Source organism: Rattus rattus, chromosome 4, assembly GCF_011064425.1.
Source record: "Rattus rattus isolate New Zealand chromosome 4, Rrattus_CSIRO_v1, whole genome shotgun sequence".
NCBI classification, from domain to species: domain Eukaryota; kingdom Metazoa; phylum Chordata; class Mammalia; order Rodentia; family Muridae; genus Rattus; species Rattus rattus.
Genome location: NC_046157.1, coordinates 182,507,815 through 182,533,339, shown reverse-complemented (window position 1 = coordinate 182,533,339; position 25,525 = coordinate 182,507,815). Strand labels below are relative to the sequence as shown.

At 37.6% G+C, this 25,525-nt stretch overlaps 1 protein-coding gene across 4 annotated transcripts in view; it reads left to right on the top strand.

Moving 5' to 3' along the window:
* Positions 1–25,525, top strand: part of Yes1 (YES proto-oncogene 1, Src family tyrosine kinase) — a 73,199-nt gene that overhangs the window by 23,273 nt on the left and 24,401 nt on the right. For all 4 annotated transcript variants that reach the window (XM_032901773.1, XM_032901770.1, XM_032901772.1 and 1 more), the window contains exons 2-9: positions 2,202–2,474; positions 6,658–6,757; positions 9,884–9,982; positions 10,878–10,981; positions 11,073–11,222; positions 13,195–13,350; positions 13,513–13,692; positions 25,368–25,444. In XM_032901773.1, the coding sequence (XP_032757664.1) occupies positions 2,210–2,474; positions 6,658–6,757; positions 9,884–9,982; positions 10,878–10,981; positions 11,073–11,222; positions 13,195–13,350; positions 13,513–13,692; positions 25,368–25,444 (1,131 nt within the window). In that variant the 5' untranslated portion in view covers positions 2,202–2,209. The remainder of the gene's footprint in view (positions 1–2,201; positions 2,475–6,657; positions 6,758–9,883; positions 9,983–10,877; positions 10,982–11,072; positions 11,223–13,194; positions 13,351–13,512; positions 13,693–25,367; positions 25,445–25,525) is intronic.

Sequence of the window (25,525 nt, the reverse complement as noted above, 5' to 3'; positions counted from 1 at the left end):
TCAATGTTCAGAACTTCACTTAAACTATTCTTTTGTTCTCTGATATTTTGTAGTTCCCTCCCCTTTATTACTTTTCAGATTTCATAGTATTTTCTTATACTTTGTGTGAGACATTTTTTTTAAAAAAGAGACCAGCTTCTCCTGTGCTCTAATGATTTTTGTTAATGCATGCCTCTTAAGTCATTAGAACTTGGAGCCCAAAGCAATCCATTTTTAAATGGTCTTTTGAAAAATCTGCATTTATTGTGTGTGCACACGTGCACCATGGTACGCATGTAAAGATCAGAGACAATTTTCAAGAGTGTTCTTTAAGACAAAAAGAAAAAGGTCAGTTATATGTGTCAGTGGTAAAGAGCACTCTTCTAAAAGATCTGTGTTTGATTCCCAGCATCAACATGGCAGCTCACAATTCCTGTAACTTCAGTTCCAGGGCATATGACATACTCTTCTGGCTTCTGTTGACACCAAGCACACACATGGTGCACAGGGATACATGCAGACAAAATACCCTTATACATGAAATGAGTGGTTTAAAACATACCCTTTTTAATCGAAAACAATCAATTCATGCTTCTTTGCCTGTCTTGTTTCTCTTGTGTTGATTATTTCATGCTAGCTGGCTCAGAAGGTTTCAACCTGTTGTCCTGCCTCTGCTTCCCATTTTATAGTACAGTGCTGGGATTACAGGCACATGCCATTATATTTGGCTTTTTATGCGAGTTCCTTGAATAGAAGTCAGGTCATCTAGTTTGGCAAGTTCTTTGTTTCCTTTTGTTTTTGTTTTTCAAGACAGGGTTTTTCTGCGTAATAGCCCTGGCTAGCCTGGAACTCCTCCACCTGCCTCTGCCTCCCTGAGTGCTAGGATTATAAAAGTGTGTGCCACTGTACCCAGCTTGAGTGGCAAGGTCTTTTACCCACTAAACCAGTGATTCTTAACCCCCAACCATAAAATTATTTTTGTTGCTACTTTATAACTGTAATTTTACCACTGTTATTAATCATAATGAAATATTTTGGAGATAGAGTTTGCCAAGGTCACAACTCACAGGTTGAGAACCATTGCACTAAACCATCCCATTCCCCCACACCACCACTAATGTCTTTTAACTCTTGTTTACACCTGGTGGTTACTTTAAAATAAACCACACCTTATATTTATAATGTGTGAAATGAAATGGACATCAGTACTAGCTTCTATGTGTTGATGCAGGGTTGCTGATGGAACCAGACTGACAATGGTGATCTGTCTTGTGCTATTGAAAAGGATAAGTGGGTAGGTAAAAAGAGGAGGAAAATAAGAGGTATGTAAGAGTTAGAATGATGAGGGTTTCGATGAATAATTTGACTAAGGAAAAGGGGACAAGAAGAAAATTAAATTCACTATAAGGACCTAGAGCATATCAAGAGAACAGGTCAGGAATAATAGTAATAGAAGACTTTGTAGGTGGGCAAAGGAAAGTATATGTGGCTCTTGAAGGGAGAGGATGTATAGACAGAGGAGTGTTTTAGGAGGTAATTACCACCTAGCTGAAGCCATACTGCATAAAGAAAGTGGGAAAGCAATTAAGGAAACTGCCAGAGGAAATGGGTGGTCAGTAATTACAGTATCCTTTTTTGAACTGAAAGGATATTTCACCATTAGCATGCTATCAGATTTAAAATAATCAGTGTTTTCTTTCAAATTTTTAACTCATTGATATGACTTATTCTTTTGCATTTTAATTGAGTTGTTAATATTTTCTTAATACTTAGACTTTGTATTTAGATAATTTTATAAATTTACTATACTAATATATTTTTGAAATTTAACATATTTTGTGAATATTAATAATTTTTTGGACAAAATTCAGTCTTAAGTATTGTTTTAGAACTTTCCAAAGTGATAATCAAAAAGGATAATTTAAATTTTGTGTTGGCTAGGAGATTGAACATGTTTCTGTTATTTTGTGCTGTTTTGTTAAAACATCTTTTTGCAGGGTAAGGGAGGAAGATGGAGGATGCCTTGTTCACAGTTATTCATCATACTGGTCTGTAACTTGCTGTGTAGACCAGGTTGACTTCAAACTCACAGAGATAGCCTACCTCTGCCTTCTAATTACTGGAATTAAGAGCATGTACCACCACATTGGACTCAATTGTATCTTTCTAAAGTTCCTTGCACATTAACTAATTCTCAAAATCTTGCCTTATTGCCTCTGCAGATTTGATAATGGGCTGCATTAAAAGTAAAGAAAACAAAAGTCCAGCCATTAAATATACACCGGAAAATCCTACAGAGCCTGTAAGCACAAGTGCCAGTCATTATGGAGTGGAACATGCTACAGTTGCCACGACCTCTTCCACAAAGGGAGCATCAGCTAATTTTAACAGTCTTTCCATGACACCCTTTGGAGGGTCCTCTGGGGTGACTCCTTTTGGAGGAGCATCTTCCTCATTCTCAGTGGTGCCAAGTTCATATCCTACAAGTTTAACAGGTGAGATTTAAATGGATAGTCGCAGAAAATATAACCTTGGGCTTTACATACTTCAGATCTGGCCAATGCTAGGGGAAAAAAAAAAACTTATAAGCAAAACGTTGTATGAACAAATAAAGTCTCTAAAAAGGGCAGACTTTAATTTTTGAGGTAGGATCTCACTGTGAACCCACCCCATTCTCCTTTTTTTTTTTTTTTTTTCTTTTTTCTTTTTTTTGGAGTTGGGGACTGAACCCAGGGCCTTGCACTTGCTAGGCAAGCACTGTACCACTGAGCTAAATCCCCAACCCCAACCCACCCCATTCTCAAATTCTTAGTTGTTTTCTTTTTTTGTAGAGCGGGGAATCAAAAGCAAGGCCTCCAACGTAACATGCTAGTTAAGTGTTTCGCCGTGAAGCTGTATTTGTAGCCCTGAAGTCTTAACATATACATGATAGGATTCTGAGACATTTGGTGTTAATAGTGACTGTTTACTGAATTCTATCATAAAGTATTTCATTAACTCTCATTATCCAAATAATTACTGAGCAGCTACTATGTGGCAGATACTGGGAATGCGGAGGGAGATTTAAAAGAATCCTTTTTCTACCCCAGCAATTCCTTAACTCTTTATAGCTGTAAAGTGCTATCAAGTGCTATATTACTTACTTAATAAGTGTTAATTATACGTCAGTTTAGTAACATTAACACAGTTTTTTTCAGATAGTGACTTTATTACTTTTATTTATTTTGTGTGTGTGCTTTTACATGCCCCATAGTGTACATGTGGAAGTCAGAGGACAGATTTCATGAGTCAGTTCTCTTCTTCTACTATATTGGTTCTGGGATCAAACCAAGGTCATCAGTGTTGGCAGCAAGCACCTTTATTAGTTTAGCCATTTCACTGGTCCAGGTAGTGATTTTAAAAAGGAAGATCCTGCAGTTCAGAGTTATGATAGTTTTCCTCTAGAGTCACACAGTTGATAAGCAACAGATTTGGTACTCTAACCCAGAACTCCATTAATAACGTTGTCATCTTCTTTCAAACAATAGTAAGAAATGATAGTTGCCATGGAATCAAGAAGTCCTAAAAGCATAGATTTTGAAAGGAAAGAAAATAAACTCTTTTGCCCAGCAACTCTTTTCTCTTGAAATAGCAGAACACAGCTGGCTTAGAAAAGAATGAGCTTTGGGATTGATTCCCTGATGTAAGAGGTCCATGATATCAGGAAGGCATGGAGTTACTGTCATTCCTTCTTCACTCTTGAGTGCCTGCCTTAGCCTTGGGTGTAAAAAGCTACCAAAGAATAGAATGGCTCATGTCGTTGTTAATAATTAGCGGGGCAAAAGAGATGTTTCTTCACAAGCATGAACTATATAAACATTTATCTTCCCCAGTCTGTACCTCTGGACCAGTAGCAGTACCAGAGGACTGCCATACACTGAATCTGTTTAGATACATTTGGAAAACGATAGACATCACAGTTGATCACAGTCCTAATTTCAGCCTCCCGCCTATAAATACTAAAGTAATCAATGGCCATAGTTCTGTTTCTGATAGTTATTAATTAATTAATTAATTAATAACTATCAGAATTAATTGGGAAAGGTGGTAATTCAAAATGACTAGAGTAAATAAATGTTGATATAAAAAGACTTTTTTTTAACCTACTTAAAGCAGTTTCTAAAAATACAGCATTTTTATTTATTGTAAATTTCATGCATGCATACAATGTATTTTGATCATTTTCAAAATCCTCTGCACAACTCTTCCCAGATTCACTCCCAATACTTAAAGCAATTTACTTATGTAAAATACTTTATTCATAGATGTCTATTTAATAGCTGAAAAAAAGAAAAGAACAATGTCTTATACAAGGTATAGAGAGGTGAGTAACAAAGCTCCTGAACCTGGTAGAGTTTACATTATAATAGTTGAATAATAATTAGTGAATAAACAGCTAAACAGTAGTGCTATTTGTAGAGCTAGGGGAAGAAAGAACAAAATAACAAAAATAACAAACACCAAGTTCAAGAAGTAAATAGACTTGGAACTTTTGAAGACCAGTGTACACTGATGGGAGAATTATATAAGACTAGACAGGACACTGTAGTTAGTACTAAGGACCATAGCCTGTAGGAATGAGTTGGAGTGTTATTCAAAGCTAAACAGAAGCTTTGAGTTTTGAAGAAAGGATTTTACTCTAAAAACAATATACGGACTGTAGAGATGGGCTCAGCTATTAAGAACACATAATGGGGGTTGGGGATTTAGCTCAGCGGTGAGCGCTTGCCTAGCAAGCGCAAAGCCCTGGGTTCGGTCCCCAGCTCTGAAAAAAAAAAAAAAAAAAAAAATCAAAGAACACACAAATGCTCTTCCAGAGGACCCTAGTTTGGTTCTAAGTATCCACATCAGACAGCTCAAAACTACATGTAACTCCAGCTTAAAGAGATCAAACACGCTCCTGTGGCCTCCTCAGTCACCTGCATACACATGGCTTGTAGTCATATACACATACACTTAAAAGTAAGTCTTGAGAAAGAATTAACACTCATTCTAGGAGAATGGATGACAGTAAAACAGCATAGAACCAGTTAGAAGGGAGTTTCTGATGCCAGCATTCCTAGTGATAGATGGCCACAGTAGAAGTGGGAAGTAGGTAAGTCATCCATTTTAGAGCTAGAAGTAACTGTCCCAACTATAACTTTGCTTAGAGGGAAACGAGTTGGGCAAATACAGATTATAGAAGAAAAGCCATGCGCTTCACTTGTTTTTTAATAAATTTTAAATGTTCTCTAGACATTGAAATAGACATGTCAAATAAGCAAGTTGATTGATGACTAAAATTGAGGGGAGAAGCCAGCCAAGTGAGCTGGTGCTGTGTATGAATGTGTCCTTACACCTGTGCTTTTCTGTCTACTACTTTATATTTAAAGGTAGCAAGTTTACAATGCATTTTCATGTCACAGTATTTGTACTTAACATTCATTTGTAGTTTTACTCCCTGCCTTTTCCCTTTCCCATTCTTTAAAGGTACTGATGAATATAAACTAATAATGGATGCAGCAAGTCAACATTGAATTATGCTAGATAGGGTTAATACATAGTTGAGTTATGACTATTTTGTTCAAAACTGGATGTAGTGGAAACGCATTTTTAATCCCAGTACTTAGAGAGGCAGAGACAGGCAGATCTCTATAAGCTGGATTCAAACCTGGACCATACAGTGAGGCTTTGTCTCACAAAGGATATATTCATTGGTGGTCAGGCCTAGAGTATAGCTCAGGAATAGGCTGACCTTGCACATAGGATGTTAAGGATTTGAACCTTTCCTACCCTTCTCAGGAAAAAGTTGGTAAAAAGATACAAATTTTGAGAAAAAATCAGTTGATGAATTCTATTGTACAACCTTGTGACTCTGCTTAGTAACAACAAATTGTATTGAAAGTTGGTAAAAGTAGATTTTAAGTTTCCTGAACCCCGCAAAAGATTAATATTATGATGTAGGTTGATTTAACCATTCTGTAATTTATGTTTCAAAACATTATATTATAATTGATAATATATATCCATTAAAATTGCCATAAACTAATCTTTAAAACTAGAATACCTCCTTTGAAGTATTTTAAACACTGCAGTGTCATCTACTCTATTATTCTAATTATAAATAATATATTAAATGTTAAATATGTTCATCTTTTATATTCACACATTGCTAGATCTGACAGCTATTTTTTTTGCGCTTGTACCATATAATTCATACTAACCATACCGCTAACATTTGAGACAAATATGACATTGTCATTTTTAAGTATAAAGTGAACCTTAAGAAAGCCTTAATGATTGCTGTTAATGGTTATAGATCTTCCTGTTATGGATAAGGCATTGAAAACAAGTGCCAGGAGTCTGTGTACTTTCCTTTCCAAAGAACTGATCTGCAACATGGCTGCCCTCTCAAGCCAGAAATGTTGCATCATAAGTGAAATTACATTTATTTCAGAGTTTATAAAAATTTTAGAATTTATGCAGTACAGTGGCTTCACTGGAAGCCTTAGGAAAACATCTTACTCATAATACAACTTCTAAAAATGAATACTAGAGCAAGGAAGAAACTGAACGTAAGCTTTTACTAGCAATAGTTGTTGATTTCTTCTATGAATTCAGGTGTATCACTTACCTTGGTCTTTTTTTTTCCTGTGCCAGGTGGTGTCACTATATTTGTGGCCTTATATGATTATGAAGCTAGAACTACAGAAGACCTTTCCTTTAAGAAGGGTGAAAGATTTCAAATAATTAACAATACGTAAGTTTTGTGTATATTTTGTAAGAGAGAGACCTGGTCTCTACATTAGACCCCTGATAGAGTTGATGATACAGAGATGCGAGTGGTGGGCTATGAATCTTTGTCCCTGGGTTGGATGATGCATTTGCCTTGAGATACATTGCTATACAAAGAGTTCTGGGTATGATGGTATGTACCTATAGCCCCATCATTGGAGAGGCTAAGACAAGATCTTCAGTTTGAGGTTAGTCTAGGTTGCATAGTGAGTTCCAGGTCATCATGAGCTACACATATCAAGTTCCTGTCTCCAAAATGATGCTCCTTGTTAAAAAGATTTTTAGGAAGAGAAATCTGTAGTTACATAAATATGAGATGACTTAAAATACCTTGTAGGGAGTGCTAGATATGGAACCTTTGTACTCTGAAACTTACCAAATTGTTTTTCCTATGTTACCCTTAGACTTTGTCATTTATTGGTCTGCCATAGAAAACTTGATGCTTGTTATTCAGCAGATTTTGTAATTTTACTAGCAAGCATAACTATAACTTCTCAAAGCACATACTTTTGGTCTCTTTGCTTCTAGTCATCCTTCCTTCCATTCTTATTTTACCATGTTACCACTTACCTACTGCTCTAGAATATAAACATGAACTGTGATTGTGTCTCTTTGCCTTAAGAGCCTTCAATAGCTAACGATGGCCATGAAGATTTAAAAAGAGCAACAACAACAATAATCATTGAGAATTTGCCCTGTGTTTCTATCTTTTCTCATTCTACCATCCAGCTATAATGAAGTATTTGCAAATTGCAGTATTTTCTCACCCTCTTCATACCTTTACATACACCAATTATTTTTCTGGAATGACTTTTCTTTTTCTTTTTTGGTGGAAGAGTTACTTGTTGGATGTAATCCAGAGCTGTGCTGTGTCACTGCACTATATCGAGCCCTTGTTTCTTTCCCTGTTGAGTTAGCCCTTCTCATCCTTAAAAAAATAGTTCTTTGCTCTTTTCTGTTTGCCTTTTTCCTCTCCTGCCTAGCTCAGTCCCACACCCTGCTTTATGCAGTGTTTCTTAGGTGGTTTACATACTCTACAAACCTGTTATGGCTGTCATCACATTGTAAATTACAATTCTTAACCTACTTGTCATTCTTTTAGACCGGTGGTTCTCAGCTTGAGGCAGAATGACACAGAAGGTATTTAGCAGTGTCTAGAGATATTTTTGATTATCATAGTCAGGGTGGGAATGTGGTTACTGTCACCTGGGTACATGCCAGAGATATTGGTAAAATTCTGCTTATGCACATAACAAAGATTCATCAGCTCCAGGTTACAGTGTTAATACCATCAAAATTGCCAACTATGCCCCAGAGTCAGTTCTTGAGCTTAAGAGCTGCTGTTTGTCTTACATTTAGTAACATTCAGTGAATGATTCAGAGAATGCTTACAAGGGTCAAATACAAAGTTTTAGACTGGATAGCTACAGGTTCTAAGCGATCCAGGGCTAGCTACAGAGTAAGACTTTGTAATAATAGTTTTCTGTTTATATATATGAAAGGGCTTAATATATTCTAGGATACTAGTAATCTGTTTGCAAATAGTTTATCAAAAGCTTTCTTAATTCATTTTTAAGAGAATAAATTCACTTAGAACATTTATAAAAATTTTAGTTTGGACAATGTATGTAATCTTAAGGAGTAAATCACATATATCATCTTATTAGAAATACTTTTTTAGATATTTTGGAAGAGCCAAGGTCAATATATTATAAACGATATATAGTTCTCATGTTTTGAATCATAATATTAAGCTGATACCAGTTTTTGAATAACATTTTAGAAGCATACATGTTTGTTGTATTTGAATCAGGGTCTTGCTATATGGTCCAGTCTAACTTTAAACTTGCTATTCTCCTGCTTCCATCTCCTGGGTGCCGGATCATAGGCTTATGTCACCACTAGGAAATAATCTTTTAAAAAGAAATAGTTGTTTTACTTATTGTGAGAGAAAGAGGCAGACAAATATTTTTACTTACTTTGAGAGAAAACAAACATACTGAGGCACGTACATGTACCGTGGTGTATACATGGAGGTCAGAGGACAACTTGTGGAGGTAGGTATAGCCCATGTAGGCCTGGGCCTTTACCACTAAACCATTTCTCCAGCTCTCAAAATTCAACTTTGGATTGTTATCATTCACTGTTTTTTGCTTTAAGAATGCTAAGACCTTTGATTTTATTCCTAATGTGACTTAAAAAGTTTTATTTTTATGTGCTATTAAGAAGGAAGCATTTAGTAGCAACAACAACAAAAAAATGATACAGGCTAAAATATGGATGAACCTTACTAATATTCTAAGAAGTCAGTCACAAAAATCTTCATAAATGGCCCCATCTTCCATGATAATCATATTCATAAAGGTTACTTAGAATGTGGGGCCGGGGAGGCTATAAATGACTTGTCAGCATGGGCTGGCTGTTTTTCAACATACATATATACATACATACATTTATTTATTGTGTGTATGGGCACATAGGTGGAGGCTAGAGGGACAACTTGGTGTAGTTGGGTCTCACCTCTCTCCTTTACATTGTCTCGGGATTAAATTTAGGTCATTGGTTTGCATAGCAAGTGAATTCTCCTGCTGAGCTATCTTGCCAGCCCAGGGTTTTTAAGATAGTGAAATGTTCTAAAATGAATTATTTTGATGAGCATACAACTCTGAATATAAAATGTTATCCTTTAAATGGGGGAGGTATATATGACATAGAAATAAAATCTCAAACTGTTAAATTTTATTTAAAATTTAATCAGTGTATTTATTCAATATAGTTGTACTAGCTTTAGTTGAAAGAACATAAAAAAGGTAAGTAGAATTCAAGGTGCAGTATTTAGGGGTGTTTTGTTACTACTGTTGGTTTAGAACAGTTGTGCTTTTATGTGGACTTAATTCCCTTAATTCATGTAATTACCTTTTAAAAATATTGTTCATTTGAATTCAACTCTTAGTCTGATTAATCCATAAAATAATCCATTAAAAAATCCAGATAAAAAATGGAAGTAGTTTCTGCTCTTTGCTTGAGATAAGAAATTACACCTTGGATAGGACTCTACATTATGGTGATTGTTGTTTTTTTTGTGTTGCAGGGAAGGAGACTGGTGGGAAGCAAGATCAATTGCTACCGGAAAGAATGGTTATATCCCTAGCAATTACGTAGCGCCTGCAGATTCCATTCAGGCAGAAGAGTATGTTGCTACTTCATATTTTATTAATTATTTTGACTTTTAAAATGTTTTAATGCACATTCTATGTAACCACAACTTTACACAGTTATATTCAAGTCTTAAACAGCTAATGTATCATATTAATAAGTGCTGTTTGAGAATTAATAATTAATATCTTGTCTTCTCAGAGATACACAGTAAGTAAATCTGCATTAATCATTCCACATTATATTTAATATCTTTCTCTTATTTTCCAATTCATTTTAAAAACTTTTATTTTTTTGTACTCCAAAGACTGTCTTTTCAGCTCCTTGCACAGTGTACAGCTGTGCTGTTTGTTTTTAATGATACAGGTCATAAAAGTGCCCTTTTTCTGCTATTACTTTGTTACTCTTTGTTTGTTTTTTTTATCTTCTTCAGTATTCTGTGAACTTTCCCACAACAGTGACTGTCATTTTTGTCACTAAATTTTATTAAATCAAACCAACATAAATTTGGAATTACCTATAATTTTGATATTATATACTTGCATCTTATTGAATACAAGTGATCACATTGTTTCTAGAGAATTATTTCCCTGTCACCGGCAGATTTTCTATCTGTATTTTGTTTTTATATTTATTGTTAAATTTATATTTAAGTTATAGCTATTCCTTGTCATCTTTTCTGTCACACTCCATTCTTTTTTGTTTGCTTGGTTTTTTGTTTTTTGTTTTTTATTTTAAGACAGGGTTTCTTTGTGTAGCCCTGGCTGGCCTCTAACCCAGAGATCTACCTGCCTCTGCCTCCCAAGTGCTAGAATTAAGTTGTGCACCTCCACTGCCCAGCTATCATATACCATTCTTATTGATACAAGTATATAATTTTTCTGACCCTCAAATCTTTCCAAATCAAAATATCATTAATTTTTTTTTAGATGGTATTTTGGCAAAATGGGGAGAAAAGATGCTGAAAGATTACTTCTGAATCCTGGGAATCAGCGAGGTATATTCTTAGTAAGAGAAAGTGAAACTACTAAAGGTATGAATATCATATTAATATGTGCATGGAATTCATTAACCGTAGTTCAAGGAAACTGGAATGAATGTGTTCATTCCCACTTTCTCCGCAGGTGCTTATTCCCTCTCAATTCGTGATTGGGATGAGGTAAGGGGTGACAATGTGAAGCATTACAAAATCAGAAAACTTGACAACGGTGGATACTACATCACGACCAGAGCTCAGTTTGATACTCTACAGAAACTGGTGAAGCATTACACAGGTTAGTGAACACTTCAGAGGTAGGAATTAATCCTTTATGTTCTATTTTATGAAGACAAGTTTATCAAACTTTAATCTCATTTATATCTACACACAGTAAATGCCCAATAAATGTTGGTATTCTGGGTTGGGTTTTTGTTTTGTTTTGTTTTTTGAAAATTATTTGTGTATAATGTGACTGTGTGTATGTACGCACACATGCTGTGGTACATATGTGAAGGTTAGGTGACAATGAGTCAGTTCTCTCCTCATCCTATGTGGGTTCTGTGGATGAAACTTAAGTTGTCAGGCTTGACCACAGGTACTAGCTGAGCCATCTTGCTGGTGCTGTACTCTAGTTTCAAAATGAGGAACAAGACTTGCATCTTGCCCAGGTGGTAGAGCAGGACCCTGACTCAGAGAAATAAATAATGATGATACCTGGAAACTGAATTGGGTTATAGGATAGCATGCTCAAATCAAACTGTTATTGAAATTGTTATGTCTTACTGGCATGGTATTTACATTGGAGTTCTAGATCATAATATATAAATGCTAAGATAGATTGTGACAATAAATTAAAAAACATGACAACAGACATTTTATTTTTGTACACTAAGTAGCTAAAATTAAACCTTAAACTTGTAGTATAAAAAAGCTTTCTCAGACCTGGAATTGTAGCTCAGTGATAAAGCACTTAATTATGTGTGCAGAAGTTTCTTCTCCAGCACTGCTAGAAGGAAAAGAAAGAATAGAGTCATAAGCCCTCAAATGCCTTCTTTGATTTCCTTCTGTAGAAGCTGAATCTATTAATACCTTCTAAAATATAAACCCTACCAAATCCAATTTGAAGATGCTATTTCTTACCAAAGAAAAAATGAACTTATAGCAACTATAGACATTCTTATCTATAGAATGTCTTTTGAATTCTATTTTGGAGTCTTGGGTCTTAAAATTTTACATTGTCAATTAGATATGTAAGTGCCTCTGAAAATTTTTAAATAATTAAAGGGGAGGTTTCCATGGCAATTCTTCTGTGACAGCTAGCAGCAAACAAACTATCAAGTCAATCAACAAGTTTGCCATTGATTGAAAGTGTTGTTAAGCTAGCATTACTTGTAATTGCCTTTGTTATAAAGGATTTAAGTGGTTACTTGATGAGAATGGGAGGAAATGTGTCTCATTTACAATGAGAGGTTTTATATAAGCAGGATACACAAACCAAGCCATTTTGAATCTGGACTGGCTGCCTTCAGGTCTCCTTTATTTAAAATTCAAACTCTTATATCAACTTCTTCTTGATTTTCAGAGTTTTACGAATTAGTGGTTATTACAAATAACAACTAATAATGCATCTCCCTGGGGGAATACATGAATCTTAATGGTCAAAAGCATTTTAAGCTGTGGTGCAGGCCTGTAATTCCCTCACTTAGAAGGCTAAGGCAAGAAGAATCTGAATTCAACTCTCACATACCCTACTACCTGCCAAAAAGCAGAGTGGAGTTTTGGAAGCAGACAGACTTGTGTTTGAATGTTCTTATTTACTAGCAGGGACCTTGAGACAGTTCTCTTAGCTTTTCCAATCTCAATTTATATGAAAGATTTATGTAGTGCTGACTGACATAATAACATAAGCATACATACTCAATAAATATTAGCATAAAATATATTTCTAAAGTTTCATTTATATATTCCATCTTCTATTGAAAGCTTCCCATGTTATATATCTTTTTAGAATAATACTGATAGGAGACTGATTTAAATTTAATGACGAGCTTTTAAAGAAAAACAAATAATAAGCCAAATATGGTGGCATATACCTTTAATCCTGGAAGCAGGTAAATCTCTGAGTTCAATCCAGGCCAGCCAAGGCTACATAGTGAGATCTATCTCAAAGATTGATCAAATAAAAATCATCATATGATTACAGACACTAATGTTCTATTTGTCTTAGAAAGTAATTCATTTGCAGTGTACCCTGTTTATCTATCTAGAACATGCTGATGGATTATGCCACAAATTAACAACCGTCTGTCCAACTGTGAAACCCCAGACTCAAGGTCTCGCAAAAGATGCTTGGGAAATCCCTCGAGAATCTTTGCGACTAGAGGTTAAACTAGGTCAAGGATGCTTTGGTGAAGTGTGGATGGGTAAGAAGCCTAAGCTTTGTTGTTATTTCATTTTGTTATATAGCCATAAATTAAAATAGCAAAATATTTTATTATATAATACAACTTTTATTGTTGATTACATTTTGATCTAAAATTCCTTAAAATACAGATTGAAAGAGTAAAATAAATTGTTCTTTCTAGGAACATGGAATGGAACCACAAAAGTAGCAATCAAAACACTAAAGCCAGGTACAATGATGCCAGAAGCATTCCTTCAAGAAGCTCAGATAATGAAAAAATTAAGACACGATAAACTTGTTCCACTCTATGCAGTTGTTTCTGAAGAGCCAATTTATATTGTCACTGAGTTTATGTCAAAAGGTATGTGCATATGAATTGTTTTTTAAAGGATTGTGTTACAATGAAACAATTTTAATCTTAGATAAAAAAACATACAATATATCTTAGTCATATCATATTTTTTCTCAGATCCCCATTCAACCCACCCACCCACCAAACTTTATATTCCTTCTCTTAGAAAGACAGACAAAAAAGTATGAAGACAAACCCAACACAAAATTAAAAACAAAAACATGGAGTTCATTTTGTGTTGCCCAACTGTTCCTGAGCATGCAACCTTCCCTGGGGTGTTTTTGATATACCCAGTGTCTCTCCATTGGAAAAACTGATTTTCCCCTTTCTCAGCAGTTGTCAATTGCACATAGGCTCTTGGTTAGGAGTTGAACCATGTGCTTTGCCTTGTCTGTGCTAGGATTTATCGGTGTGAACTGTGCAGGTATTGTGCATGCTATATATATGTGTGTGTGTGTGTGTGTTTGTGAGTTCCTGTGTGTATCAGACTTGCCGTGTCTAGAAAATGCTGTTATCCTGGAGTCATCTACCACTTCTGGCACTTGCATAGAGCCCTGAGCCTTGATGGAGAGGTACGATCCGTTTAGGGTGTCTAACCCTGATCCCATTTAGAGTCAAGTGTTCCAAAATCTCTTACCCTGCATGTTGTCCAGTTGTGCTTCTTTGTGTTAATTACTGTCTTCTGCAGTAAGTCTCTCTGAAGGTGGTTCAGTGATGCACGTGTCTATGGGATAGCTTTATGTTGTGAGGAGTCCTTATTGCTTTGTCATTCAACAGAATAATTGTAGATATTCCCTAGGGCCCATGATCTCAGAGGTTCTTGGACTCATTAACACTGTCATATGGATTCTGTCTTTTGAAATGGGCCTTTTAAGTCCAACCAAAAAATGGTTGGTTGCTTCCATAATATTCCTGACCCAGCTGTACCAATGAGATACCTGCAGGCAGATTTCTACTGTAGCTCACAGGAGCTTGATGATTACTTTTCTCCTTTAAAATTGCATTTGTGCATCGTGCATGTATGTATGTACAGTTGTATATGTGCTGTGACACATGTGGAAGACACAGTTTGGAAGAGTTGGCTTTTTTTCTATCATTTAGTCTTGGGATCCAAGTCAGGTTACTAGTCTTGGCAGCAGGTACCTTTACCCACTGAGCCCTCTTGCCTCCGTTTTCATATCCTCTATTTTTTTTTCTTTTTCTTTTTTTCTTTATTAACTTGAGTATTTCTTATTTACATTTCGATTGTTATTCCCTTTCCCGGTTTCTGGGCCAACATCCCCCTAACTCATCCCCCTCCCCTTCAATATGGGTGTTCCCCTCCCCATCCTCCCCCCATTACTGCAACAATCACGTTCACTGGGCGTTCAGTCTTAGCAGGACCAAGGGCTTCCCCTTCCACTGGTGCTCTTGCTAGGCTATATTAACGGGGGTCCCGTTCTCAATTTAGTGGTTTGCTGCTGGCATTTGCCTATGTATTTGCTGTATTCTGGCTGTGTCTCTCAGGAGAGATCTACATCCGGTTCCTGTCGGCCTGTACTTCTTTGTTCATCCATCTTGTCTAATTGGGTGGCTGTATATGTATGGGCCACATGTGGGACAGGCTCTATTTTTATACATACAGATTTTTGTCATATAGTACTTTTTTTTAATTGAATCTTCCTTGTTTTCTTACTAATTATTTTTATTGGATATTTTTATTTACATTTCAAATGTTATCCCATTTCCCCCACCCAACCACCCACCCCTTCCCACCTCCTTGCCCTGACATTCCCCTACATTGGGGGGGTCTAGTTGGCAGGACCAAGGACTTCGCCTCCCATTGGTCCCCAACAAGGCCATCCTCTGCTACATATGCAGCTGGAGCCATGGGTCTGTCCACGTGTACTCTTTGGGTGGTGCTTTGGTCCGTGAGAACTCTGGTTGGTTGGTATTGTTGTTCTTATGGGATTGCAAACCCCTTCAGCTCCTTTAATCCTTTCTCTAACACCTCCAATGGGGACCCCCTTCTCAGTTGAATGGTTGACTGCAAGCATTTGCCTCTGTATTTGTCAGTCTCTTGTAGAGCCTCTCAGGAGAAAACTATATCAGGCTCCTGTCAGCATACACTTCTGAGCATCAGCAATATTATCTGGGTTTGGTGGCTGTATGTATATGGGCTGGATCTCCAGGTGGGGCAGGCTCTGAATGACCATTCCTTCAGTCTCTGCTCCAAACTTTGTCTCTATATCTCTTCCTATGAATATTTTTGCCCCGCCTTCTAAGAAAGACTACCGAAGCATCTGCACTTTGGTCATCCTTCTTGAGCTTCATGTGGTCTGTGGATTGTACCTTGGGTTATTTGAGCTTTTGGGCTAATATCCACTTATCCGTTAGTGCATACCATGTGGGTTTTTCTGTGATTGGGTTACCTCACTCAGGATATTTTCTAGTTCCATCCATTTGCCTATGAATTTCATGAAGTCCTTGTTTTTAACAGCTGAGTAGTGGTCCACTGTGTAGATGTATCACATTTTCTGTATCAATTCCTCTGTTGAAGGGCATCTGGGTTCTTTCCAGCTTCTAGTTATTATAAATAAGGCTGCTATGAACATAGTGGATCATGTGTCCTTGTTATATGTTGGAGCATCTTTTGGGTATATGCCCAGGAGAGGTATAGCTGGGTTCTCAGGTAATAGAATGTCCAGTTTTCTGAGGAACCTCCAGACTGATTTCCACAGTGGTTGGACCAGCTTACAATCCCACCAACAATGGAAGAGTGTTCCTCTTTCTCTACATCCTCACCACCATCTGTTGTCACCTGAGTTTTTGATCTTAGCTATCCTCACTGGTGTGACGTAGAATCTCAGACATTTTCCTGATGACGAAGGATGTTGAACATTTGTGTAGATGCTTCTCACCTATTCGATATTCCTCACCTGTACCCCATTTTTGATAGGGTTATTTGGCTCTCGGGAGTCTATAATTTTTTGAGTTCTTTGTATATGTTAGATATTATACTATCTATCAGATGTAGGATTGGTAAGGATCTTTTCCCAATCTGCTGGTTGCCGTTTTGTCCTAATGACAGTGTCTTTCACCTTATAGAAGCTTTGCAGTTTTATGAGGTCCCATTTGTCGATTCTTGATCTTAGAGCATAAGCCATTGGTGTTTTGTTCAGGAAATTTTCCCCAGGGCCCATGTGTTGAGGCTCTTCCCCTTTTTTTTTTTTTTCTATTTGAGTGTATCTACTTTTCTTTCTTTTTTTTTTTATCTTTATTAATTTGAGTATTTCTTATTTACATTTCGATTGTTATTCCTCTTCCTGGCTTCACGGTTTCTGGGCCAACATCCCCCTAACTCCTCCCCCCTCCCCTTCTAGATGGGCTTCCCCTCCCTGTCCTCCCCCCTAACCACCCTCCCCCCACAACAATCATGTTCACTGGGGTTCAGTCTTAGCAGGACCAAGGGGCTTCCCCTTCCACTGGGATATTCACTGCTACCTATGAGGTTTGAGCCCAGGGTCAGTCCATGTATAGTCTTTGGGTAGTGGCTTAGTCCGTGGAAGCTCTGGTTGGTTTGCATTGTTGTTCATATGGGGTCTCGAGCCCCTACAAGCTCTTCCAGTTCTTTCTCTGATTCCTTCAACGGGGGTCCCATTCTTAGTTCAGTGGTTTGCTGCTGGCATTCGCCTATGTATTTGCTGTATTCTGGCTGTGTCTCTCAGGGGAGGTCTACATCCGGTTCCTGTCGGCCTACACTTCTTTGCTTCATCCGTCTTCTCTAGATTGGGGGCTTGTATATGTATGGGCCACACGTGGGGCAGGCTCTGAATGGGTGTTCCTTCTGCCTCTGTTCTACACTTTGCCTCCCTATTCCCTGCCAAGGTTATTCTTGTTCCCCTTTTAAAGAAGGAGTGAAGCATTCGCATTTTGGTCATCCTTCCTGAGTTTAATGTATTCGGTGCATCTACGGTAAGTCAAGCATTTGGGCTAATAGCCACTTATCAATGAGTGCATACCATGGGTGTTTTTCTGTGATTGGGTTACCTCACTCAGGATGATATTTTCCAGTTCCATCCATTTGCCTGTGAATTTCATAAAGTCATTGTTTTTGATAGCTGAGTAGTATTCCATTGTGTAGATGTACCACATTTTCTGTATCCATTCCTCTGTTGAAGGGCATCTGGGTTCTTTCCAGCTTCTAGCTAGTATAAATAATGCTGCTATGAACATGGTGGAGCACGTGTCTTTGTTCTATATTGGGGCATCTTTTGGGTATATGCCCAAGAGAGGTATAGCTGGGTCCTCAGGTAGTTCAATGTCCAATTTTCTGAGGAACCTCTAGACTGATTTCCAGAATGGTTGTACCAGTCTACAATCCCACCAACAATGGAGGAGTGTTCCTCTTTCTCCACATCCTTGCCAGCATTTGCTGTCACCTGAGTTTTTGATCTTAGCCATTCTCACTGGTGTGAGGTGAAATCTCAGGGTTGTTTTGATTTGCATTTCCCTTATGACTAAAGATGTTGAACGTTTCTTTAGGTGTTTCTCAGCCATTCGGCATTCCTCAGATGTGAATTCTTTGTTTAGCTCTGAACCCCATTTCTTAATTGGGTTATTTGTCTCCCTGCGGTCTAACTTCTTGAGTTCTTTGTATATTTTCGATATAAGCCCTCTATCTGTTGTAGGATTGGTAAAGATCTTTTCCCAATCTGTTGGTTGCCGTTTTCTCCTAACAACAGTGTCCTTTGCGTTACAGAAGCTTTGCAGTTTTATGAGATCCCATTTGTCCATTCATGATCTTACAGCATAAGCCATTGGTGTTTTGTTCAGGAAATTTTTTCCAGTGCCCGTGTGTTCCAGATGCTTCCCCACTTTTTCTTCTATTAGTTTGAGTGTGTCTGGTTTGATGTGGAGGTCCTTGATCCACTTGGACTTAACCTTTGTACAGGGTGATAAGCATGGATCGATCTGCATTCTTCTACATGCTGACCTCCAGTTGAACCAGCACCATTTGCTGAAAATGCTATCTTCTTTCCATTGGATGGTTTTGGCTCCTTTGTCAAAAATCAAGTGACCATAGGTGTGTGAGTTCATTTCTGGGTCTTCAATTCTATTCCACTGGTCTACCTTTCTGTCTCTGTACCAATACTGTGTAGTTTTTATCACTATTGCTATGTAATACTGCTTGAGTTCAGGGATAGTGATTCGCCCAGAAGTCCTTTTACTGTTGAGGATAGTTTTAGCTATCCTGGGTTTTTTGTTATTCCACATGAATTTGCAAATTGTTCTGTCTAACTCTCTGAAGAATTGGATTGGTATTTTGATGGGGATTGCATTGAATCTGCAGATGCTTTTGGTAAAATGGCCATTTTTACTATGTTAATCCTGCCAGTCCATGAGCATTGACATCTTCCCATCTTCTGAGGTCTTCTTCAATTTCTTTCTTCAGAGACTTGAAGTTCTTATCATACAGATCTTTTACTTGCTTGGTTAAAGTCACACCGAGGTATTTTATATTATTTGGGACTACTATGAAGGGTGTCGTTTCCCTAATTTCTTTCTTGGCTTGTTTCTCTTTTGTGTAGAGGAAGGCTACTGATTTATTTGAGTTAATTTTATACCCAGCCACTTTGCTGAAGGTGTTTATCAGGTTTAGTAGTTCTCTGATGGAACTTTTGGGATCGCTTAAATATACTATCATATCATCTGCAAATAGTGATATTTTGACTTCTTCTTTTCCAATCTGTATCCCCTTGATCTCCTTTTGTTGTCTGATTGCTCTGGCTAGAACTTCAAGAACTATATTGAATAAGTAGGGAGAGAGTGGGCAGCCTTGTCTAGTCCCTGATTTTAGTGGGATTGCTTCAAGTTTCTCTCCATTTAGTTTAATGTTAGCTACCGGTTTGCTGTATATGGCTTTTACTATGTTTCGGTATGGGCCTTGAATTCCTATTCTTTCCAGGACTTTTATCATGAAGGGGTGTTGAATTTTGTCAAATGCTTTCTCAGCATCTAATAAAATGATCATGCAGTTTTGTTCTTTCATTTCACTTATATAATGGATCACGTTGATGGTTTTCCGTATATTAAACCATCCCTGCATGCCTGGGATGAATCCTACTTGATCATGCTGGATGACTGTTTTGATGTGCTCTTGGATTCGGTTTACCAGAATTTTATTGAGTATTTTTGCGTCGATATTCATAAGGGAAATTGGTCTGAAGTTCTCTTTCTTTGTTGGGTCTTTGTGTGGTTTAGGTATAAGAGTAATTGTGGCTTCATAGAAGGAATTCGGTAGTGCTCCATCTGTCTCAATTTTGTGGAATAGTTGGGATAGTATTGGTATGAGGTCTTCTAGGAAGATCTGATAGAATTCTGCACTGAACCCATCTGGACCTGGTCTCTTTTTGGTTGGGAGACCTTTAATGACTGCTTCTATTTCGTTAGGAGTTATGGGGTTGTTTAAATGGTTTATCTGTTCCTGATTTAACTTCGGTACCTGGTATCTGTCTAGGAAATTGTCCATTTCCTGCAGATTTTCAAGTTTTGTTGAATATAGGCTTTTGTAGTTGGATCTGATGATTTTTTTAATTTCCTCTGATTCTGTAGTTATGTCTCCCTTTTCACTTCTGATTTTGTTAATTTGGACACACTCTCTGTGTCCTCTCATTAGTCTGGCTAACGGTTCATCTATCTTGTTGATTTTCTCAAAGAACCAACTTTTGGTTCTGTTGATTCTTCCTATGGTCCTTTTGTTTCTACTTGGTTGATTTCAGCTCTGAGTTTGATTCTTTCCTGCCTTCTACTCCTCCTGGGTGTATTTGCTTCTTTTTGTTCTAGAGCTTTTAGGTGAACTGTCAAGCTGCCGATAATATGCTCTCTCCTGTTTCTTTGCAGGCACTCAGAGCTATGAGTTTTCCTCCTAGCACAGCTTTCATTGTGTCCCATAAGTTTGGGTATGTTGTACCTTCATTTTCATTAAATTCTAAGAAGTCTTTATTTCTTCCTTGACCAGGTTATCGTTAAGTAGAGCATTGTTCAACTTCCATGTATATGTGGGTGTTCTTCCCTTATTGTTATTGAAGACCAGCTTTAGTCCTCGGTGGTCTGATAGGACACATGGAATTATTTCTATCTTTCTGTATCTGTTGAGGCCTGTTTTATGACCAATTATATGGTCAGTTTTGGAGAAAGTACCGTGAGGAGCTGAGAAGAATGTATATCCTTTTGTTTTAGGATAGAATGTTCTATAAATATCTGTTAAGTCCATTTGGTTCATGATTTCTCTTAGTCTGTCTATGTCTCTGTTTAATTTCTGTTTCCATGATCTGTCCATTGATGAGAGGGGGAGTATTGAAATCTCCTACTATTATTGTGTGAGGTGCAATGTGTGTTTTGAGCTTTAGTAAGGTTTCTTTTATGTATGTAGGTGCCCTTGTATTTGGAGCATTGAGAGTTCATCTTGGTGGATTTTTTCCTTTGATGAATATGAACTGTCCTTCCTTATCTTTTTTGATGACTTTTAGTTGAAAATCGATTTTATTTGATATTAGAATGGCTCTTCCAACTTGCTTCTTCTGACCATTTGCTTGGAAAGTTGTTTTCCAGCCTTTCACTCTGAGGTAGTGTCTGTCTTTGTCTCTGAGGTGTGTTTCCTGTAGGCAGCAGAATGCAGGGTCCTCATTGCGTATCCAGTTTGTTAATCTATGTCTTTTTATTGGGGAGTTGAGACCATTGATGTTGAGAGATATTAAGGAATAGTGATTATTGCTTCCTGTTATATTCATATTTGGATGTGAGATTATGTTTGTGTGCTTTTCTTCTCTTTGTTTTGTTGCCAAGACGATTAGTTTCTTGCTTTATCTAGGGTGTTGCTTGCCCCCTTATTATGGGCTTTACCATTTATTATTTTTTGTAGGGCTGTATTTTTAGAAAGATATTATGTAAATTTGGTTTTGTCATGGAATACCTTGGTTTCTCCATCTATGTTAATTGAGAGTTTTGCTGGATACAGCAACCTGGGCTGGCATTTGTGTTGTCTTAGGGTCTGTATGACATCTGTCCAGGATCTTCTGGCTTTCATAGTCTCACTCTGATAGGTCTGCCTTTATATGTTATTTGACCTTTTTGTCTTACTGCTTTTAATATTCTTTCTTTGTTTTGTGCATTTGGTGTTTTGACTATTATGTGATGGGAGGAGTTTCTTTTCTGGTTCAATACATTTGGAGTTCTGTAGGCTTCTTGCATATTTATGGGCATCTCTTTTTTTAGGTTAGGGAAAGTTTTCTTCTATGATTTTGTTGAAGATATTTACTGGTTCTTGAGCTGGGAGTCTTTACTCTCGTCTATACCGGTTATCCTTAGGTTTGATCTTCTCATTATGTCCTGGATTTCCTGTATGTTTTGGACCAGTAGCTTTTTCCGTTTTACATTTTCTTTGACCAAATTTCTATGGAATCTTCTGCTCCTAGATTCTCTCTTCTATCTCTTGTATTCTCTTTGTGATGCTTGTATCTACGGCTCCTTGTGTCTTCCTTTGGTTTTCTATATCCAGGGTTCTTTCCCTGTGTCCTTTCTTGATTGCTTCTATTTCCATTTTTAATTCCTTCAACTGTTTGATTGTGTTTTCCTGGAATTCTTTCAGGGATTTTTGTGATTCCTCTCTATAGGCTTCTACTTGTTTATTTATGTTTTCCTGCATTTCTCTAGGGGATTCTTCATGTCTTTCTTGAAGTCCTCCATCATCATGACCAAATGTGATTTTAAATCTAGATCTTGCTTTTCTGGTGTGTTTGGATATTCAGTGTTTGCTTCGGTGGGAGAATTGGGCTCCGATGATGCCATGTAGTCTTGGTTTCTGTTGCTTGGGTTCCTGCGTTTGCCTCTCGCCATCAGGTTGTCTCTGGTGTTACCTTGTTCTGCTATCTGTCAGTGGCTAGAACGTCCTATAGGTCTGTGTATCAGGAGTGCTGTAGACCTGTTTTCCTGTTTTCTTTCAGCCAGTTATGGGAACAGAGTGTTCTGCTTTCGGGCATGTAGTCTTTCCTGTCTACTACTGGTCTTCAGCTGTTTCTGTGGGCCTGTGTCCTGAGTCCACCAGGCAGGTCAGTTGGAGCAGAAAAGTTGTTTCTACCTGTGGTCATGCAGCTCAAGTTTGCTCGTGGGGGGCTGCTTTTGAGCTCTCGGTGAGGGCGGCAACCAGGAGGATCTGCACTGCCTTTTCCTGGAGCCCTGGTGCACTGGGGTCCCAGATGGTGTTAGGTGTTTTCCTCTGGAGTCAGAAATGTGGGCAGAGTATAGTCTCTTCTGGTTCCCAGGCATATCTGCCCCTCTGAAGGTTTGGCTCTCCCTCCCATGGGATTTGGGTGCAGAGAACTGTTGACCTGTTCCCTTCAGGTCCTGGCGGTGTCTGGACTGGGGGGGATCTGCTGTTCGAGTGCCCAGAGGCCATTTACAGTTTCCTCTTGGGCCAGGGATGTGGGCAGGGGTGGGCAGTATTAGTGGTCTCTCCTGCTCTACAGTCTCAGGTGTCTTCACCTCTCTCTCTCTCTCTCTCTCTCTCTCTCTCTCTCTCTCTCTCTCTCTCTCTCTCTCTCTCTCTCCCCCAAGGGGTTTGGGAGCCGTATCTAGTTTTCTAACATGATTTTTCTGTAGACTTTTGAAAGGAGGAAATGTGATACTTTTTTAATGGAATAGTGTTTATTCCTAGTTATCCCACAGGATCTTATGAGACTTTAAAGGAAAATTAGGCAGCTTGAGTCTTTCGAAAGTAGATTTAACTAAAGGAAATAGATTGCTAGGACAGTAGAAAAGTATAGAGAAGTTGAATTAAAGTGATAAACCTGTATCTGTAGCACTAAGGCAAACACATTCGAGAGAATCATTTTTGCCTCATTTTATATAAATACATTTTCTTACACACAGGATTTCTAGAAACAGTTTTCCCTGATGTCATTTAAAACTTCTCATCCTCCCCAACCCAGGCACACATGGGCTCTTACATAACAACCAGTTAGAGCCAGGGGCAAAGCCAGGCAAGGTTGATCCTATTTCTAGGCCATTGATGCTTTAGAATAGGAACCAGCAAGTGACAAATTGGTGCTGACTAACCTGAATCTACCCTTTTTGAATTGAATCTATTTTTAAATTTTCATGTTTTACTTTTTTGAATCAAACTAGTTAAGTTACTGCTTTGTCAGGTTTCTAGTAGTCCACCTTAGCTGATGATATAGTTCCCTCTAGTGGTGGTGATGGGGGCATCTACCCACTACAAATTTGCAACGGGGGTGGGGGAGGATCCCTCTAAAAGGACTAAAAACAATTGCCTATTAATTGATAGCCAACATATACCTAATGTCCCAAAGTATATGGCTCTTTTGGAATATGTTTGGACTGCAAACAACTGCCACCTGTGACATTTGAATGAGTATATTAAATAAAATAGAACTGGAAGGGATAAAAGGACAAGAAAGAAATTTTAAACCAACGTATTACTAGTATAAGAAGTCAAATGGAGGTAAGTCTAATGGACCATCTATATAGCTTAATTATTGATTTTTTAAAATTGGGAGAAAATGCTAGAGTTCTGTTCTATAATTTCATTATTTCTAGGTTGGAAATATAGAATATAACAAAAGTCCTCTTTGTTTTTAAAATGCAGTGATTCCTCATTTTACTATTTAGTTACTTAACAGTAGACCCTTACAACCCATCAAAGCTTTTTGCCTCCTTTGCTTTGTCATTCTATTGCTTCGTGTACAGACAGGTTTTCTTGTTGTTCTTGATTTCTGTGTTGTGTTTTCTTCTGCTGTTGTGCTGACAATCAAACCCGGGGCCTTGTATATGCTAAGAGCATGCTGTACCGCTGAGCTTCGCTGGCGCCAGCCCTGCCCATAAGTTCTATTCATGTTACTCTCATTCCTTAGAATTTGTTTCCCTGTTTTGACCAGTTCTACCAATTATACTGCCCTGATCTAGTGTGGAATCCATTGTCAAACCCAATATTCAATTGTCATTTTTCTTTTGAGTCTTTTAATCTGAAATCTTTCTTATGAAAATGATTGTTTATGTTTTTGTTGGTTTTTCTTTTAATAAAAATGTGACTTGATTTGGGTTTATATGATGTTGTATGATCTTAATTCACAGTAAAGAGAAAACAACCAGAGCTTTGCTGAATTTGTCATACTTTGCTATCCCCATAGTGACATCTCCTAACACTAAGAGCTGCATATCAGACCAGCATGAGCTGCCTGTTCATAATTGTAACTATCTCAGGATGTTCCCTGTTAGCTGAATACTAGTATCAAACCGACTTTAAAATCTGTAGTTCTAACACTGCTTGTTATCATAGAAGCTTGATCAAAGCAAGTGGGGTGGGAATAACTAATCTGGTGATGTTTCCTCTCAGGAGAGGGATGTGATACTGGTACTTTTTTCCTTTTAAAATATGTGATCAAAAGAGGTTTCAAATTTTCAGTTTGAGCCTCCTCTGGGATTTTTCAAAGTTTAAATGGTGATATATGAGTGTGTGTGTGTGTGTGTGTGTGTGTGTGTGTGTGTGTGTGTGTGTGTGTGTGAGAGAGAGAGAGAGAGAGAGAGAGATTTGTGTGTGTGTAAATTGTTTAAGGTTTTGAAGAGCATTTATGTCCATTTTAATGTAATGTTTGAATTTTTCTAGAATATCTTTCTATCTCTTACAGGAAGCTTGTTAGATTTCCTTAAAGAAGGAGATGGAAAGTATTTGAAGCTTCCACAGCTGGTTGATATGGCTGCTCAGGTAGTTGGATATATATGTATCAATTTGAATTGAAAGTGTACATTTAAAATGCAGAAGAATCTTTTTTTTTTTTTTTTTTTT